Consider the following 14,234-nt stretch of genomic DNA (forward strand, 5'->3'; position numbering starts at 1 on the left):
CGAGACTTTTTTCGTCGCTTTTCGCATTTTTTCCCCGGCTCCCGCGACCGCCCCGGGGCCGGGCGCCGCCGATGGCCGCGGCCCCCCACGCCCGGCCGTGACGCCCAAGCGGGCCCCGCCGGGCGCCGCCGCCCCGGGGCCGGCCCCGCATGCCGGGCGCTGCTCGCCGCCCCGCGCCGCTCCCCTCTATGCGGCCGTAGGGCGCGCGGCGCGGCAGGGCTCACCATGTCGATGCTCCCGACTTTTGGCTTCACCCAAGAGCAAGTGGCCTGCGTCTGCGAGGTGCTCCAGCAAGGAGGCAACATCGAGCGGCTGGGGCGGTTCCTCTGGTCCCTCCCTGCCTGCGAGCACCTCCACAAGAACGAGAGCGTCCTGAAGGCCAAGGCGGTGGTGGCCTTCCACCGGGGCAACTTCCGCGAGCTCTACAAGATCCTGGAGAGCCACCAGTTCTCGGCGCACAACCACCCCAAGCTGCAGCAGCTCTGGCTGAAGGCGCACTACATCGAGGCGGAGAAGCTGCGGGGGCGACCCCTAGGGGCGGTGGGCAAGTACCGGGTGCGCCGCAAGTTCCCGCTGCCCCGCTCCATCTGGGACGGCGAGGAGACCAGCTACTGCTTCAAGGAGAAGAGCCGCAGCGTGCTCCGAGAGTGGTATGCCCACAACCCCTACCCGTCCCCCAGAGAGAAGCGGGAGCTGGCTGAAGCCACCGGCCTCACCACCACCCAGGTCAGCAACTGGTTCAAGAACCGCCGGCAGCGGGACCGCGCCGCCGAGGCCAAGGAAAGGTACGGCTCCCCACGGCTCCTTACAGCTCCCCCGGCGCCCGCTGCTCCCCGACCCCGGTGCTCATCCCGAGCCTATCTGCCCCGGCCCCGGCTGCGGAAGGCCTGCCGGGAGGGGACGGGCTCTCCGCCTCGGGAGCGCCCGGAGAAACAGAGGCGAGCGAGCTGGGCGCTCGGTGAAGGTGTCTGTCCACCAAAAGCAGCCCCGGGAGAGGCAGACGAGACCCATTCCCCGCCGACTCCCTACTCCCCGCATAGCCGGCGCTGCGGCCCCGGGGCAGCCCCTGCTGCCAGGGATGCTTCACACGGCCTGCGGCGACTCCTGGTTAAGCAGCGTTGCCGCTTCCTCCCCGCCGCAGCCCGGCGTGCAGCCCAGCCAGGAGCCGTGGCCGGAGGTGCCCATGCTTGAGGCCGGCGGCGGCGGGACTCAAGAGCAGGGGCTCCGTGCCCTGCACAACTCATAGCGTGTCCTTGCGGGTTACCCCGGTGCAGAAAAGGGCCAGCCGGGGTCAGCCGGCAACGCGTGGGTCTGAACGCTGGTAGCAAATATGTCCTCTGTCCTCGGCTCCTGGCGTGCGGCCGGAGACCTGGACAGGGACTGAGTGGAGCAACTTGCGGCCTCGCTCATGACATTGCAGTTCTTATTCGCTACCCAGCAAGGCGATCATGAACGCACGTAATAGGTGTATGATCTTAGGCCGAATGTGATTCTGCACCCGTGTTTTTCACGTTAAGTGGAGTGAAGGGACCATGAATCGCCGGGATGAGGTTAATGCCTACATCCCTGGCTATTCGGGTTGATTTCTCCATCAGCAGTCCCTGTGCCTTAGGAAGACGTTTTGAAGAAGCAGAAAGGGTCCTCTTAATGTGTTCGCTAGCTCATTGAATTGCCCGGTCCGTACAGGCAAGAGATCGTATGATCTCTTGGTTGATTAGCGGAGCAGAATCCTGTAGATCCGTGCCTCCGAGGAGGATTCTTTCTATCTTTGGTTTCTGCCAACTGTGTTTTGGAAACGGGCAGAGCCGCGGCCGCGCTGCTGAGCAGCCCGGCAAATTCGGGCACAGATTTGCTCTATTCATTTCCCGAAACCGTGCTAGCGCTTTAATTTTCCTTCAAATCCTCACAAGTGTTGGTTTTACGAGATGTTAGAGATCCTTTTTATTGCTGATAGCAGGGACTCACCTTCAAATATCCAAAGGAAATGAAGGTTACATTTATTCCATTCCTCTCTCTCTTTTTTTTTTTTTTTTTTTTTCCCGGGGAATCAAGTTTTAAAGGTCTCCAGAGACAAATAATATTTTTGACATTGAAAAATACACTCAACCTAATATTACACTCCAGGCGTTGGAAAACAGACCGTTCATGGGCTCGCCATCCACTCAAGGAAACCTGTTCAAACAGAGCTTTCTTGTCTATTTTTATTTTTTTGGCACTAAGTGTGTCCAGCCACATCCTGCAGCCCTTAGTGAGGAAAACCCGTCAGTGCAATAGCTTAACTTCTCTCGACCAAATCCTGCAGGATAGGGCCCCTCTGCCAGACAGTGTGTTACAAAACTTCCGCAGAAGCTTTTAAATATGCTTGCACTGCCTTCAATGTTTCAGGCAGAACGGTGTCTAAAGTATTTCTAAGAGGGCTGTGGAGGCCGTATAAGCCTTGCCTGGACGGCAACACCGACCCCTTCTTTCCACTCACATCTCCTGCAAAAAAAAAAATAGATAGATAGATAGATAGATAGATAGATAGATAGATAGATAGATAGTAGATCTGCAAGGGCTTGGCCCGCCTCCAGCGATTTCTTGGTATTTAACCGGTGATGAATTCGAAACTGCGTCCTGCCTTTCCGAGCCTTTGTCGGCAGGCGCACCGGTGGTGCCGCTGCCCCCGCCGCGGAGCCGTGCGGGGCCATCCCGGCTGCGCCCGGGAGGGGACGAAGGAGCAGCGGCGGCCGTGCCGAGCATTTCCCGAGAGGGTCGGGGAAAGCAGCGGGTTAACTCTGTTCGCTTACCTTATCGTCCATATTGGGCTATGTCTTGAGTTTGAAGCTCAGAGCGAGGGTGGGAAAAAGAGCATGTCCTGTTACTTAAGCAAAAGACTTTCCCTCCTGGTGTGAGGGTGGCTGTTCTGCTGCATGGAGCCATCCTGCCTGCAGCTCGCCGGGCTCTGGCCTTCTCAGGAGAAATAATGGCTGAACACCTCTTCAGCTCCTAGAGCAGTTTTAAAGATTAAAAAGTCAAAAAAAGTATATATATGTATATACATGTATATATATTTTTTTTTTAATAATGTCTTTCTCCTTTCCCGTCCTCCCCTCTCCTCACGCTGTGAAAACCCTTTGGACGCAGAAAATCATGGTTTGGCAAAGTGACACTTTCCGCTGGGCTAGTGGGAGACTGTTTATAAGCTCAGCGGACCTTAGACCTAAGTGCCAGATGAAGAGGCCTTGGAGGTTGGCAGAGTTTTTAAACCTGCTGTTTTTGCATTCCCCTCCGCTCGCTGCTTCCCGGAGCCAGGTCCCCGCCGTCCCCGCTCCTGCAGTGCGCACCCCGGAGCGATGGCCACATGGTGATTTCCCTCCCTCTTTTGTGTTTCCTATAGGGAAAACAACGAGAATTCCAACTCCAACGGCCACAACCCGCTCTCGGCGTCAATGAACGGGAATAAGACAGTTTTGGGGAGCTCAGAGGACGAGAAGACGCCGTCAGGGACCCCGGATCACACCTCCTCCAGCCCCGCGCTGCTGCTCAGCTCCAACCCCGGGCTGCAGCCCCTGCATGGCCTGGGCCACCCCCAGGGCCCCAGCGCCATCCCCGTGCCCAGCGCCGATCCCATGCACCACCACAGCTTGCAGGACTCCATTCTCAACCCCATGTCATCTAATTTGGTCGATCTGGGCTCTTAAAACAGTGTACACGCTCCCTCCTTTGTGCCAGCCCTCCCTTACTCAATTTTTTCTTTTCTTCCCCCCCCCCCCCCCCCCCCCCCCCCCCCCCCTTTTCTTTAATCCTACCAGGGACTTTGAAAGCAATGACAAACACCTTGGTGGATGTGTTGTGCCCTTTGGCAGCAGGCTGGCTGCAGGTTTGCAAGGCAGTGGACTCCGCTGTGGGTAGCTGATGTTGTGAAAAACCTTAAGGGTTGCTTACAGGCGTTTTCAGGTGTGTAAGGACTGCTGGACAGGAGCCGTGGTTTCCACGGCAGGCTGTAAAGCTGATCGGTGTTGCAGCTCATTCCAGCCTTAACTTCACAAATCTCTCAGTGGTGTCACTCGATCGGGCCGGTCTATGTGGGAAGAGGCACATCGTAATATTTTTATTTTTTTCGGGGCATGGGGAAGAAAGGGGAACGCAAGGCTGTTCTTGCCATGCCTGTTTGAAAGTTACACATCGCTCCCGTTATTCCTATTGTAGTTATGTATCCGTGGCAGGTGTACGATGTACAATTTCAACTAAGAATACAAAAGTTATAGTCAAGATATAGCAGCAACACGCGCTCTAGGCAGACTCTGTAACCTTCTTGTAGCTGATGCTGTGCAGAGAGACAGCTTCTTTGGCCTTGTCCATGTGGTGCTTTCGCCATTTGCTGGGTGGGAAAGGAAGGGATGGCCCAGCTGGGGCCGAAGGAAGGCAGAGGTAGATTTTCCGCTCGGTATGCAAAGCGGGCTGGAGAGGGCTTTAAAAAGAAAACAGGAATTGCTGCTCAAGTTTAGACCTAAACGACAGTATCAACCGCACTCACCTTAGTTTTGTTTATTGTTTATATTATGTGAATACATTCTTTGGAAAATATTTCTGCTTTTATTTTATAATAAAATTTAGAAATCTAACTCGGCGTACGGCTGCTTCACTCGCCCGCGGGGTGTTCTCGGGCTCGGTCCTGAGCGGAGCGGAGCGGGCGTCCTGGTGGGGCCGCCGGGGACGGCGGTGTCGGGTGGTCAGAGCCCCGCCACCCTTCCCTTGCCGGCCCGGTCCGGGGAAGAGCCAAGGGCACGGGGAAGGACGGGCGGTGCGGACCCTGAGGGAAGAGGAGAGGTCGCCCACCTGCTTCCCGAGGGCACGGCCGTGCAGGACTTTTCTTCCCCGGTGTCCGCCTGCCCCGACAAAAAGCCGCCCCCTCTCCCCTCCTCTCTCACCCCGAGGGCGGGTGGGCAAACCGAGCGTGGCCGGACCCCTCTCCGGGGTCCAGCACGGCTGGGCTTCAAACGCCTTTCCGGCGCCTGCGGGATGCTGGGAAAGGGATTTCTCTATTCCTCTCCTTTTTCTTTCCTTCTTTTTAATTTCCTTTCCTGTAAGCACGGTGTGGCAAAAGAGACAGGGAGGCTGCTTGCAAGTTTGCCCCATTAAAAGAGCTCAGAACTCTTGCAGCTTGCACACTCGCTCTTCGTCTTTGCTAGAAGCCGAATGTGTTATGTGCTTAAAATGTTCTCATAACTTGCAAACAGTTTTATACCTCCATTTTTGGTCTTCTAAAATTTTCCTTTAGAATAATTTTCTTGTGAAAAATATACCGAGAAAAAGATACGACTTCAAGCGGGATAGAAATATGTGTAGATCAGCAAAGATCGCGTCCAGGTTTCAGATGCTGGCTGAAACTTCAATCAGAGGGAGTATTGTGCGGGCAGTATCCTAATTTGATGTAATCTGGGTCTGGATTAGCGCCTCTGTGCGTTTGCGGGTGTTCGCTAAAAGCACATTTCTCTGAGGTCCCGTTAAAAGTCTACAGAAGGGAATGTATGGATGTCGGTAATGGGGAGATTCGGTCTCCGGAAAAAAGCTCTCCCTTAGTCGCGGTAATAAATCCGAGTTTACTCGTTATGCTGGGGCACAGTGGGGTGCAATTTTTATCGAAGACAATGTGGTATGTTCGGGTTTATGTTTCGCCTGCTTCTGCACTTCGGGGTGATTTTTTTCAGCAGCAGAGATGGTGTGTCTGATGCCTGTGCTGCATCGGAGCATACCGGTGTGGCCTTACGTGCATTACGGTCTAAATAGAAGATCCTGTTATTTCCGTTGAGAGACATCTAATAATTTTAGCTATGAATTTTAACTATTTGAAAATAAACATTTTGCAAGTAGAGGAACCACTGCTTCCTATAGCTACAGAAGATCTCCGCTCCCTGTAAAATACCACACGCAGTGGTGCAATATGGCAAAGAATTAATTAATTGGCTAGTTAATTATTTTGTATTTTTGTGGATGGAAATGAATTTGTGAAGGAAAACAGAATGTCTGGGTTAATAAAACACGGCCTCGAAACCGAAATAAAGCCTTAAGACTTCGCCCACTGGAGAAAGAAAAAAAAATGAGAAAGAGTAAAGCCAAGATGGGGAATATTTGAAGAGGCAGTATGAAAACAGGATGGGGTTTATGTGATTAATAAAAGGTTATATTGCACGGAGGAGGCAGAATTCGATCAGGGAAAGTAGATGAAGAGCTGACACGGTGAGAAAGGCCCTTTGAGAGAGTGAGATCTGTGAAAACTCATGTACGTTTCAGTGAGGATCTTATATATGGATGAATTAAGAGAGGGCGAGTCACTGAAGCTACTTAAAGATGGCTAGAAACAGAAATAATGCAGAAAGAAAAAATTCTGCAGGTCAATCTGGAATTATGGACTCACACAACTCAAAGTCCCGGTGATGGGATGTGTGTGTGTAATGCAACCCGAAACCCCGATCATGTTAAGACTCATTTTTATCAGACCGTACTTGCCTTAGTACTGATGTTTGGTAAATTAGCCCAAATCCCTCCAATTTTCCACGCACAAAAAATGTTCCCGATAGAGGAATATGCCGAAACTGACGTGACTAATCCTTGGGTTTAAACAGATTAGTTATGATTCACTAGCATTAGGTTACAAGGGACATATCTCATCTCATGGTTGGTTGTTCCTGGGGTACCCACATGGGTTTCGGGGCATAAATTAAAAGGCGGTTCAGTTCCGGCAGGTTTTATCCATGAAACTCCCCCTGGCTACCCTCGGACTGAGGCCAGGATGTGGCCGGCAAACTGCACTTCAGATCCCCTATAGCTTGGACAATCTGGGAAGGACCGCACTCTCTGTCTCATACATGCACACACACATACCTATATATACATACACACCCCCATATAGTATATATGTTTGCACTGTTTGACCTCAAAATAAAGTCTTACCGAATTACACAATGTATTCAGTATTTGTCCCCCCCCCCCCATGTAAATGGAGTAATTCTTTTAGATAGCAGGGTGCTGAATATTCACGTGTATTAGGGCAGAGGTTTTTTTCCTGCTGTATTTTATTGTATGAGGGTTCACGGACACGGTGCTGTGCTGAAGAAAGCCATGAAAGAAATAGCTCGTTTGAGGCAGAAAACAGTTCTGTCCTTCCTGACAAGGCACAGCTAGGCACTCTGACGGGGAAATACTGATGGATGCGATGAGAGAGCAACCTGACAGGCTACTGGAGATGTGGCACCATTTCCGACACTTTTCTGGGGAGAGGTAGCAAATTTATAGGACGAGCCTTTCCTATGAGTAGGAGACCGTATGCCAGAGCTTGCTGGTTGAACACTTTCCATCTGCGAGTCCTTCCAGGCTTTTGGGTGTAATCAGGACTCATCTACAAGGCTGGGTGGCTGCATTTTCCTTTGGGCAATATAAGCCATTTGGGGGACACTCGACATGATCTACACGGGATATTTTTGGCATATTTTTGTGAGCGACCCCGGAGAAAGGTACTTTGCCTCTTCTCCCCAGACCTGGTGCAGCAGTTTTGGCCTAACCAACGTCCCAATGTGTTTGAGGGGCGCTGCTGCAGCCCCGGAACGAAAAGCCTTGGGAGTGCCCCTGCCTGCCCAGCGATGTTTGTGTAAGGCATTGGGGCTCCTGTTACCAGACCCGGAAACAAAATCTCTTGCCTTCTTTAGGAGAAACAAATGCAGCCCAGTAGGAGCAGGCTTTTGCCTTGAACAAACCCTCGCTTGAGCATGACAAATAATGCAGGGGGTGGTGATGAAAACACTGGGCACTGGCCCTTACTGCAGAGGTTTTAAGCTTCTTCTGCTTAGTGATTCAAAATGCTGAGGCTCAGGCAGCCAAGAAAAATATACCGAAGGGAACTTTCAGTGCTTCAGTACACAAGGAAAAGGTGAGGGTTTTGTCTGAAGGAGAGAAGCTCTGGGATTTGGAAAAAATACATAAACCTCGGAGTTGGATAACCTTCTTCCTATTTTGCTGCGGGGAGCAGTGCTCAAAGCTTCACCTCCATGCATCGAGGAGGAGCCTTCTTGCTCGGGAATAAGTTCCATCTCTTTAACATTAAAATAAACGGGAGGCGGGGGTTGTTTATTAGCAATTATTCTTCCCTGGGTTTGGGTAAGCTGGTCCATCACCAGCACTAAATATCAGTCCGCCTTCATCCGGAGTCCCGGTGTGCAGCTGGCCGGCACACCACCTCCAGCCCAAACCGTGTAGGGAAAAAAAACCCCTACTTTTAAATACCTCACACACTCCCCCACCCCCACCCCCCCCCCCCAAAAAAATAGGCAAAAAACCAAACTATAACAAAAAGAAAGCACAAACAAACAAAACCAAGAAGACCCAGTCAGATATATCGAAACAAACTGGGAGACCTCCCCAAGAGTCTGGAACAGAGAGGCTGGTTTAGTGCAAAATAAGGTGAGCGGACAGGTAAAATGTCAAATCAGCATACAGTGCTGGTAAAGGAAAGGTCGGTAAGAGAGGAGAATCACTCGGAAAGATGAAAATCGCACATGTGCTTCTGATGACCCCATCAGATGCGAAGTCCTCCAGGAAATACATATTTGAAACAGCCAGGAAAAGCAAATATGCCTTTTATAGACTTAGTTGTCCCGCCATGAAAAATGCAAACCTCGGTATGGTGCGTGTGTACCCAGGGGGTGGGAGGGAGGAAGGGGGAATAGATTTTGTAAAGAATCCGTTGAAAGCTACCTTCATCAGGATTATTCATTTGCGCTGCCCTGCTCTCCAAAAATAGTCTGCAGCGTGAAAAACCAGGCAGCATTTGGAGCTAACGCGTGTGAGACGAACATCTGAGTCTGAAAAGTGACTGTCAGGAGCTCGTCTGGGTCTCAACCCAGGCAAGACCGGCTGGCAACAGGGAAGAAATAAAAAAACCGGGGTGTGTAAAGAGTTATAAAGAGGGACTTTATCAAGTCTACAGTTTTTTGCAAAGCTGGACATATTCCAATAAATCATATTGGAAGAGCGATTTCTAGTCGTGCAGAGTTTGTTTTGGGTCTGGGCAGAGGTACTCCCAACCGCGCCGTTCCAAAGCGATGTAGACGTGCTGGAGGTCGAGGGAGAGAGCAGGGGGCTAGATCAGAGAGCACTTTGGCAGTAAATATTTCGTAGTTCCCAACCCCGAAAGCTGACCACCCTGTCTACGGAGCCGAACACAGCGCGGGCAGGTTCCGACGGGACATCTGATTCCGCTCCCCACTTTTCTTCCCTTTTTTTCCCACCTCCACCGGAAGGTGAGCATCTCTTGTCCCCGCTGCGGGGCCCGGCTTTTGCCCGGTGCTTTGGAAACGCCGGCGGCAGGTGCTCCGGGGAGAAGTGGCCCCCTCGGCAGCGGGTGGACCCACGCCGCGTGGGGACATGCTGTCCTTCATAAGGAGGTGGCGAAGGTACACGGCCAGTCAGTCACCCGTGGGTGAGACATCTCTCCCTGCACACCTGGAGTGCTGCCGCGAGGGGTGCAGGTGACTGAACACCTCCGGTTCAGTGTCATGAGTTTAATCGAAAGTGGATAAGTCTAGTCCCCCTTCTGTCACCGCAGAACTGTGTGAGGGGCATCACCGGGGACTGAGGTAGTCTCCTTCCTCGAGGAAGGCCCCGACCCGAGCCTCTCTGGGACCCCTCGTCCATTTCCCCCGACGCCGTGGAACCAAGTGGCTGTCGGGGGCTGTCGGTGTCGCGGAGCGCCCCAGCTCCAGCTCCCCACCGCCGGGACCCGCAACGGGGTAGGAGCGGATCTGCGCCCTGCAGCCCTGTCCTCCTGGCCCGCTCCGCTTCGCCGCCCATCGCCAAAGCCGGGGGAGAGGGGCAGGGGCACGGCCTGCCCGGGGCTCAGGGGCTCCTGGAGCCGGTGAACGGGGCACCCCGGCGGCTGCGGGGCCAGGGACGGCTGGGTTTCTCTCAGTACCGTGAGATACTCGGTCACCCACGAGCCCTATGCTCGGGGCGAGCATCCGCAGCGCGATGCAGCGCGCACTGAGCTGGAGCTGGGCAGATGAGAGGACACTGAAAAATTATGAACCGTTTGGGACATCATTCGTAAGAGCGTGTCGAGAGCACACCCAACAAAAACATCAACTGGAAAGTCAGGACGCTTAGGAAACCTCCCTGAACCAAACGAAACCAGTCGTGGGGCAGAGACGTGTTGGCAGCGCTGACTGGGGCGCGGAACCGGGCGGCGCGGGCCCCACGGGGAACCGTGGAGAGAGTGAGTGGCGTGAGATTGGGGCTTCTCCCCGAGCAGGTCACCTAACTGCTTCCCAGAATTAGTGGTTGATCCCACCTCTCTGGGGCTTTTAGCAGAAACCAAGGCGGTCAGAGGGAAGAGGAGTCGCTGCCTAACACGGGGCTCTGCTGCTGCTGCGGGTGTGTGCGAATCCGGCTCCGTCTCCCCCGAGCGTGCCCAAAAAGTGCTTTCTCTCCCATAGATGTGGCAAATCCCCCTAGGTGTGGTGTCTCTACGGTGTGGTTTCGGTCGGAGAAAGCCCCTGATCCCTTTTAGCTTGGAGGGGTCTGATTGTTTTTGTTGTTTTGTTTTGGTTTTTTTTCATTTTTCGGGCAAGACTGGCATAGCCAAAGCGGCAGTGCTTCCCACGTATCGGGTATTTGAGACCTGATGGCCGGTCTCCGAGATGCCGTGGGGGATCTCCGTAGCTGGAGGGCGGCCATTCGCTCTCCCGTAATTACCCTAAATCGAGTGTATTTATTACCTAGACTAGTGTCGGTGGGAAGGGGTCACTCCTTCCTTCTCATCGCCCCCCTCGGGCACAACGGGGCGCTCTGCCTGGGGGGCGTAGTCTGTCCAGCCTGCCCTGTCCCCCGTCACCCTGCGAGGACACAGAACGCCCCTGCGATCGGCCCCTGCGTGGCGGGGGGATCCCAGCGCCCCCTAAGTGCCCAGCCGCGCCCCGACTTCCCCTGCCCGGGGCCGGCGCTGCTTGAAGGGGCTCGCTGGAGCCGGGGCAGCCCTGAGAGACGCAGAGAGCGGCTGCGATGTCAGATCGAGGGAAGGCTTAAGCCTGCTGCCTACCCGCTCGCTTGGCATGCGTTGCCATTTCGATGGTATCTCGCTTTTGGAGTCGTTTTATGGCTGGGGGAAATCTAATCCAGTGGAGAGAAAGGAAGAGAATACTGTTGGCATTGAATGAACTCCGTGTGGTAATTTTCGGGCAAATGTGCGAGTTTCCATGCCAAAGCAAAGTGTTTTCTCGTTGAGTCTACTCATAGTCTGAAGGGAGGCGAAGACACCATTTAAGAAATCCAGCTGGTTGCAAATCATACATTTAATCTCTCAGCTGGAATGATTTAATGGATCAGTATCGAGTAACAGCCCTGGAAAAGTAGCCTCCTAAAAAAACAGAGATAAATCCTGATTGAATAATAGTAAATGAAAACCTTGGATTACAGTGACTGCAAGACAGTCTTTTCTTTGCAGTTCTCGAAAGATGCCCCCTCGGAGGGGCCAGTCCAGCCGACAAAGCCCCGCGTGCCGGTTTGGTGTCGGCGGGGGCAGGTCCGGGCAGCTGCCGTGCCCCCGCTTAACCCGCCTGGGTGCGGGCTCCGCACTCTCTCCTCCAGCCCTGGGCACCTTCCGAAACAGCTCGTGCTCTGCGCAAGCAGCAGGGACAAGCTCTAGCTCCGGCGCTCGGTGGCCGGGCGAAAGCCGACGTGCCCGGGCCAGAGGCGGGTCTGAGGCGGGGGACATCGGCGGGGGCACCGCGGGGCTTCTCCTGAGCGGACCGTCAGCCCCGAACCTCGGCGGCCGCCTTGCCGTCACCCACCCGTGTGCCCTGGGCCGGCCCAGGGGCCTCGCCGGGATTTTTCTTTTTCCGTTAGAGAAGACGTAGAAGCGGGGAAAGGAGTTGTTAACGCCTGGAAAAGTGGAATTTGCCCTCGAAATGTGAAAACAGGAGAACAAACCCGGTGCCCTTCTTTGTCATTTTGGGTCGTGGGAGGGACGGAAGGACAGGGATCTGCGCCCTGGAGCGGTATCGGGAAAGAGGGTCCCGCCCGTCGCCCCACTGCCGGTGGGACCATCGGGGGTCGGGGACGCGGCCGGGCCCCTCTGGCCACCGGGGCTCCGGGGACTTCTTAAACCCTTCTGCTGCCTCAGCTTTAAGGAGAATTCGGGCAATGCTGTCACTGAAGGCAGGATAGCGGCCGGGAGTGCTGAAGCACTTGACTCGCCTCCCCTGGCCGAGGAGAAGTTCATTACGGCTCCTAATTGAAATCAGTTCCTCGGTAGGCTGGTGCTTCCCTTGCAGCGATCCCGGGAGCTGGACGTGTGGGCCCTCACCAGCCTTTCCGTGTCGCCGCTCGGGGTGGGGGACTGCCGAGAGGGATCACGGCTTCTGACCCCAAAAGCCCCCGGGAGACCATGCCGCACCTCGCTCTGCCCTGCGAGCTGGGCGAGGGAATGACAGAACCCAAGCACCAGTACACCCGTGGGCGCTGCCCTTCTCGGTCCTGTGGCGGCGAGGGGCCAGGGGTTTATTATTTTTTTTAAATACTATTATTTTCCAAAAACATTTTATTATTTCTTCGCAGCTCGGATGAGCAGGAGTTTTAGGGTGAGAGGTGGGTTTGCTCTCACTATTTCCCGGTGTTTCGCGGAGGCTGGGGGCGCACATCTTTGCTTTAGGTTATTTTACTGCGGACAAAGATGAGAGGGTGGCGACGCCAGTGCGGCAGGGCCCGCCCCGCAGCCCGCCCGGCCCGGCCGAGCTGCATCGCCCTTATAAGGAATGTAATTCAAGGGCGAATGTCGTCAGCGCGGCATTGGCACATTTTTGTCATTAAATGTACTCCAGTAGTAATAGTTGTTTATATTTACAGGGCATTCCTGAAGGCGACCCACACGCTCAAATCATCCCGAGATGAATGTGGAGCCGGTGAAAGTCAGTACTTTTCGAGGACAGTTTTGGTGACAAGGGCAGCTCGGGTCAAAACCAGTTTAGTTTGCTGTCACCTATTTTTAGATATGAAAAATCTAAAAGAAGTTAAAGAAAAGGGACATAGAAAAAAAATCTCAGAAAATGTTGCAAACCTCTATCTAATTTTCTTTCTTTGTTTGCATAATCGTGAACAGAATCTAAGCCTCTTTCTAAAGCTCTTACTGTGTGTATGCACTGTGTATTAATCTAAACCTAAATTTAAAACCTTCACTTCATTTCAGAACATCTCTCCAAAACTCTTCTACCATTTCAATGTCTTACGAGATTTTCACATAGAAATCTTGTTAAAATTCAAAACTGGTTTTTTTGTTTTGTTTTGTTTTTTAGGTTTTTTTTTTGCAGGTGATACGGACTTCATCAAACTGATATTTTATATCTCTTATTAATACTTTTCGTATTGTCTTCAATTTATTAGTATTAGCTTTTGAAAAAATCTCCACCTGCCTGGTCTGCTGAAATCTACTGTCACCCATCTCATTTCTGTAAGAAAAGTTAAGTAAAACATCTATTCTGAAAAGTGGTCATTTGCACTAACCAGGAAACAGTTGATACTAAATCTGAAGGACTCAAAAGTGCTATTTAACATGTTACTTTCAATCTATACAATCTTTATGACTACTTTTCCTATTAAGTGACTCATGTCCAACAAACATCGAACATGTGTAAAATTTCTATTTAGGTACAATATGCTTTGAAATGTAAATTCATGGGTGTTTAATGTTATTAGTAACAGTATAGCTACAGAAATTCAAATAATACATTCTTTCTAAAGTATTTGAAAAGGATTTGTGTCTTTTCCTTGATTTGTTTTTCAGCCAAGGGCTAAAGCCTGGCCCTGTTCTTTTTGAAGACAGTGGCAAAGTTCCCACCTACACCCCAAGGATCTGTGAAGTCAGTCAGAGTTTTTCCAAATACTTTGGATCAAGCCCATAGCATGAGTCAATTTGAGAAGTGATTAATTCTCTCTCTGATATAAATGCACATTTGCCTTTGCTTTTGATAACAGCATCTCAAGGATTTTCCATCCCAATATTCTAGGGTCCTAAGTGAAGAAATTATTTGGTAAAAATGTCTTTGAAATAGGTACAGCCCTCTCTGCAGCCCCCTCTGCTGCCCCCCCCCCCCCCCTCCCCCCCGCCGCCGAGGTTCTCACCTCCAGTTTAGGATTTGGTCTAGGTGGCACCACTCTTACACAAACCCATTATTTCTGTCACTGTCCTCTGACCTGTGCCCCCCGTA

The 14,234-nt window shown here is 52.5% G+C and overlaps 1 protein-coding gene across 2 annotated transcripts; it reads left to right on the forward strand.

The window, feature by feature from the left end:
* The first annotated feature begins 225 nt into the window (after positions 1-225).
* On the forward strand, positions 226-3,683 carry SIX2 (SIX homeobox 2). Of its 2 annotated transcripts, none has more exons than XM_062489240.1 (2): positions 226-800; positions 3,380-3,683. In XM_062489240.1, the coding sequence occupies exons 1-2, from the start codon at positions 226-228 to the stop codon at positions 3,681-3,683; spliced, it is 879 nt and encodes a 292-aa protein (XP_062345224.1). The 2 variants fall into 2 exon arrangements, with proteins under 2 accessions (XP_062345224.1, XP_062345225.1); XM_062489241.1 differs by having other exon boundaries at positions 226-785.
* The last annotated feature ends 10,551 nt before the right edge of the window (positions 3,684-14,234 follow it).

Source organism: Cinclus cinclus, chromosome 3 (assembly GCF_963662255.1).
Source record: "Cinclus cinclus chromosome 3, bCinCin1.1, whole genome shotgun sequence".
Lineage (NCBI taxonomy): Eukaryota > Metazoa > Chordata > Aves > Passeriformes > Cinclidae > Cinclus > Cinclus cinclus.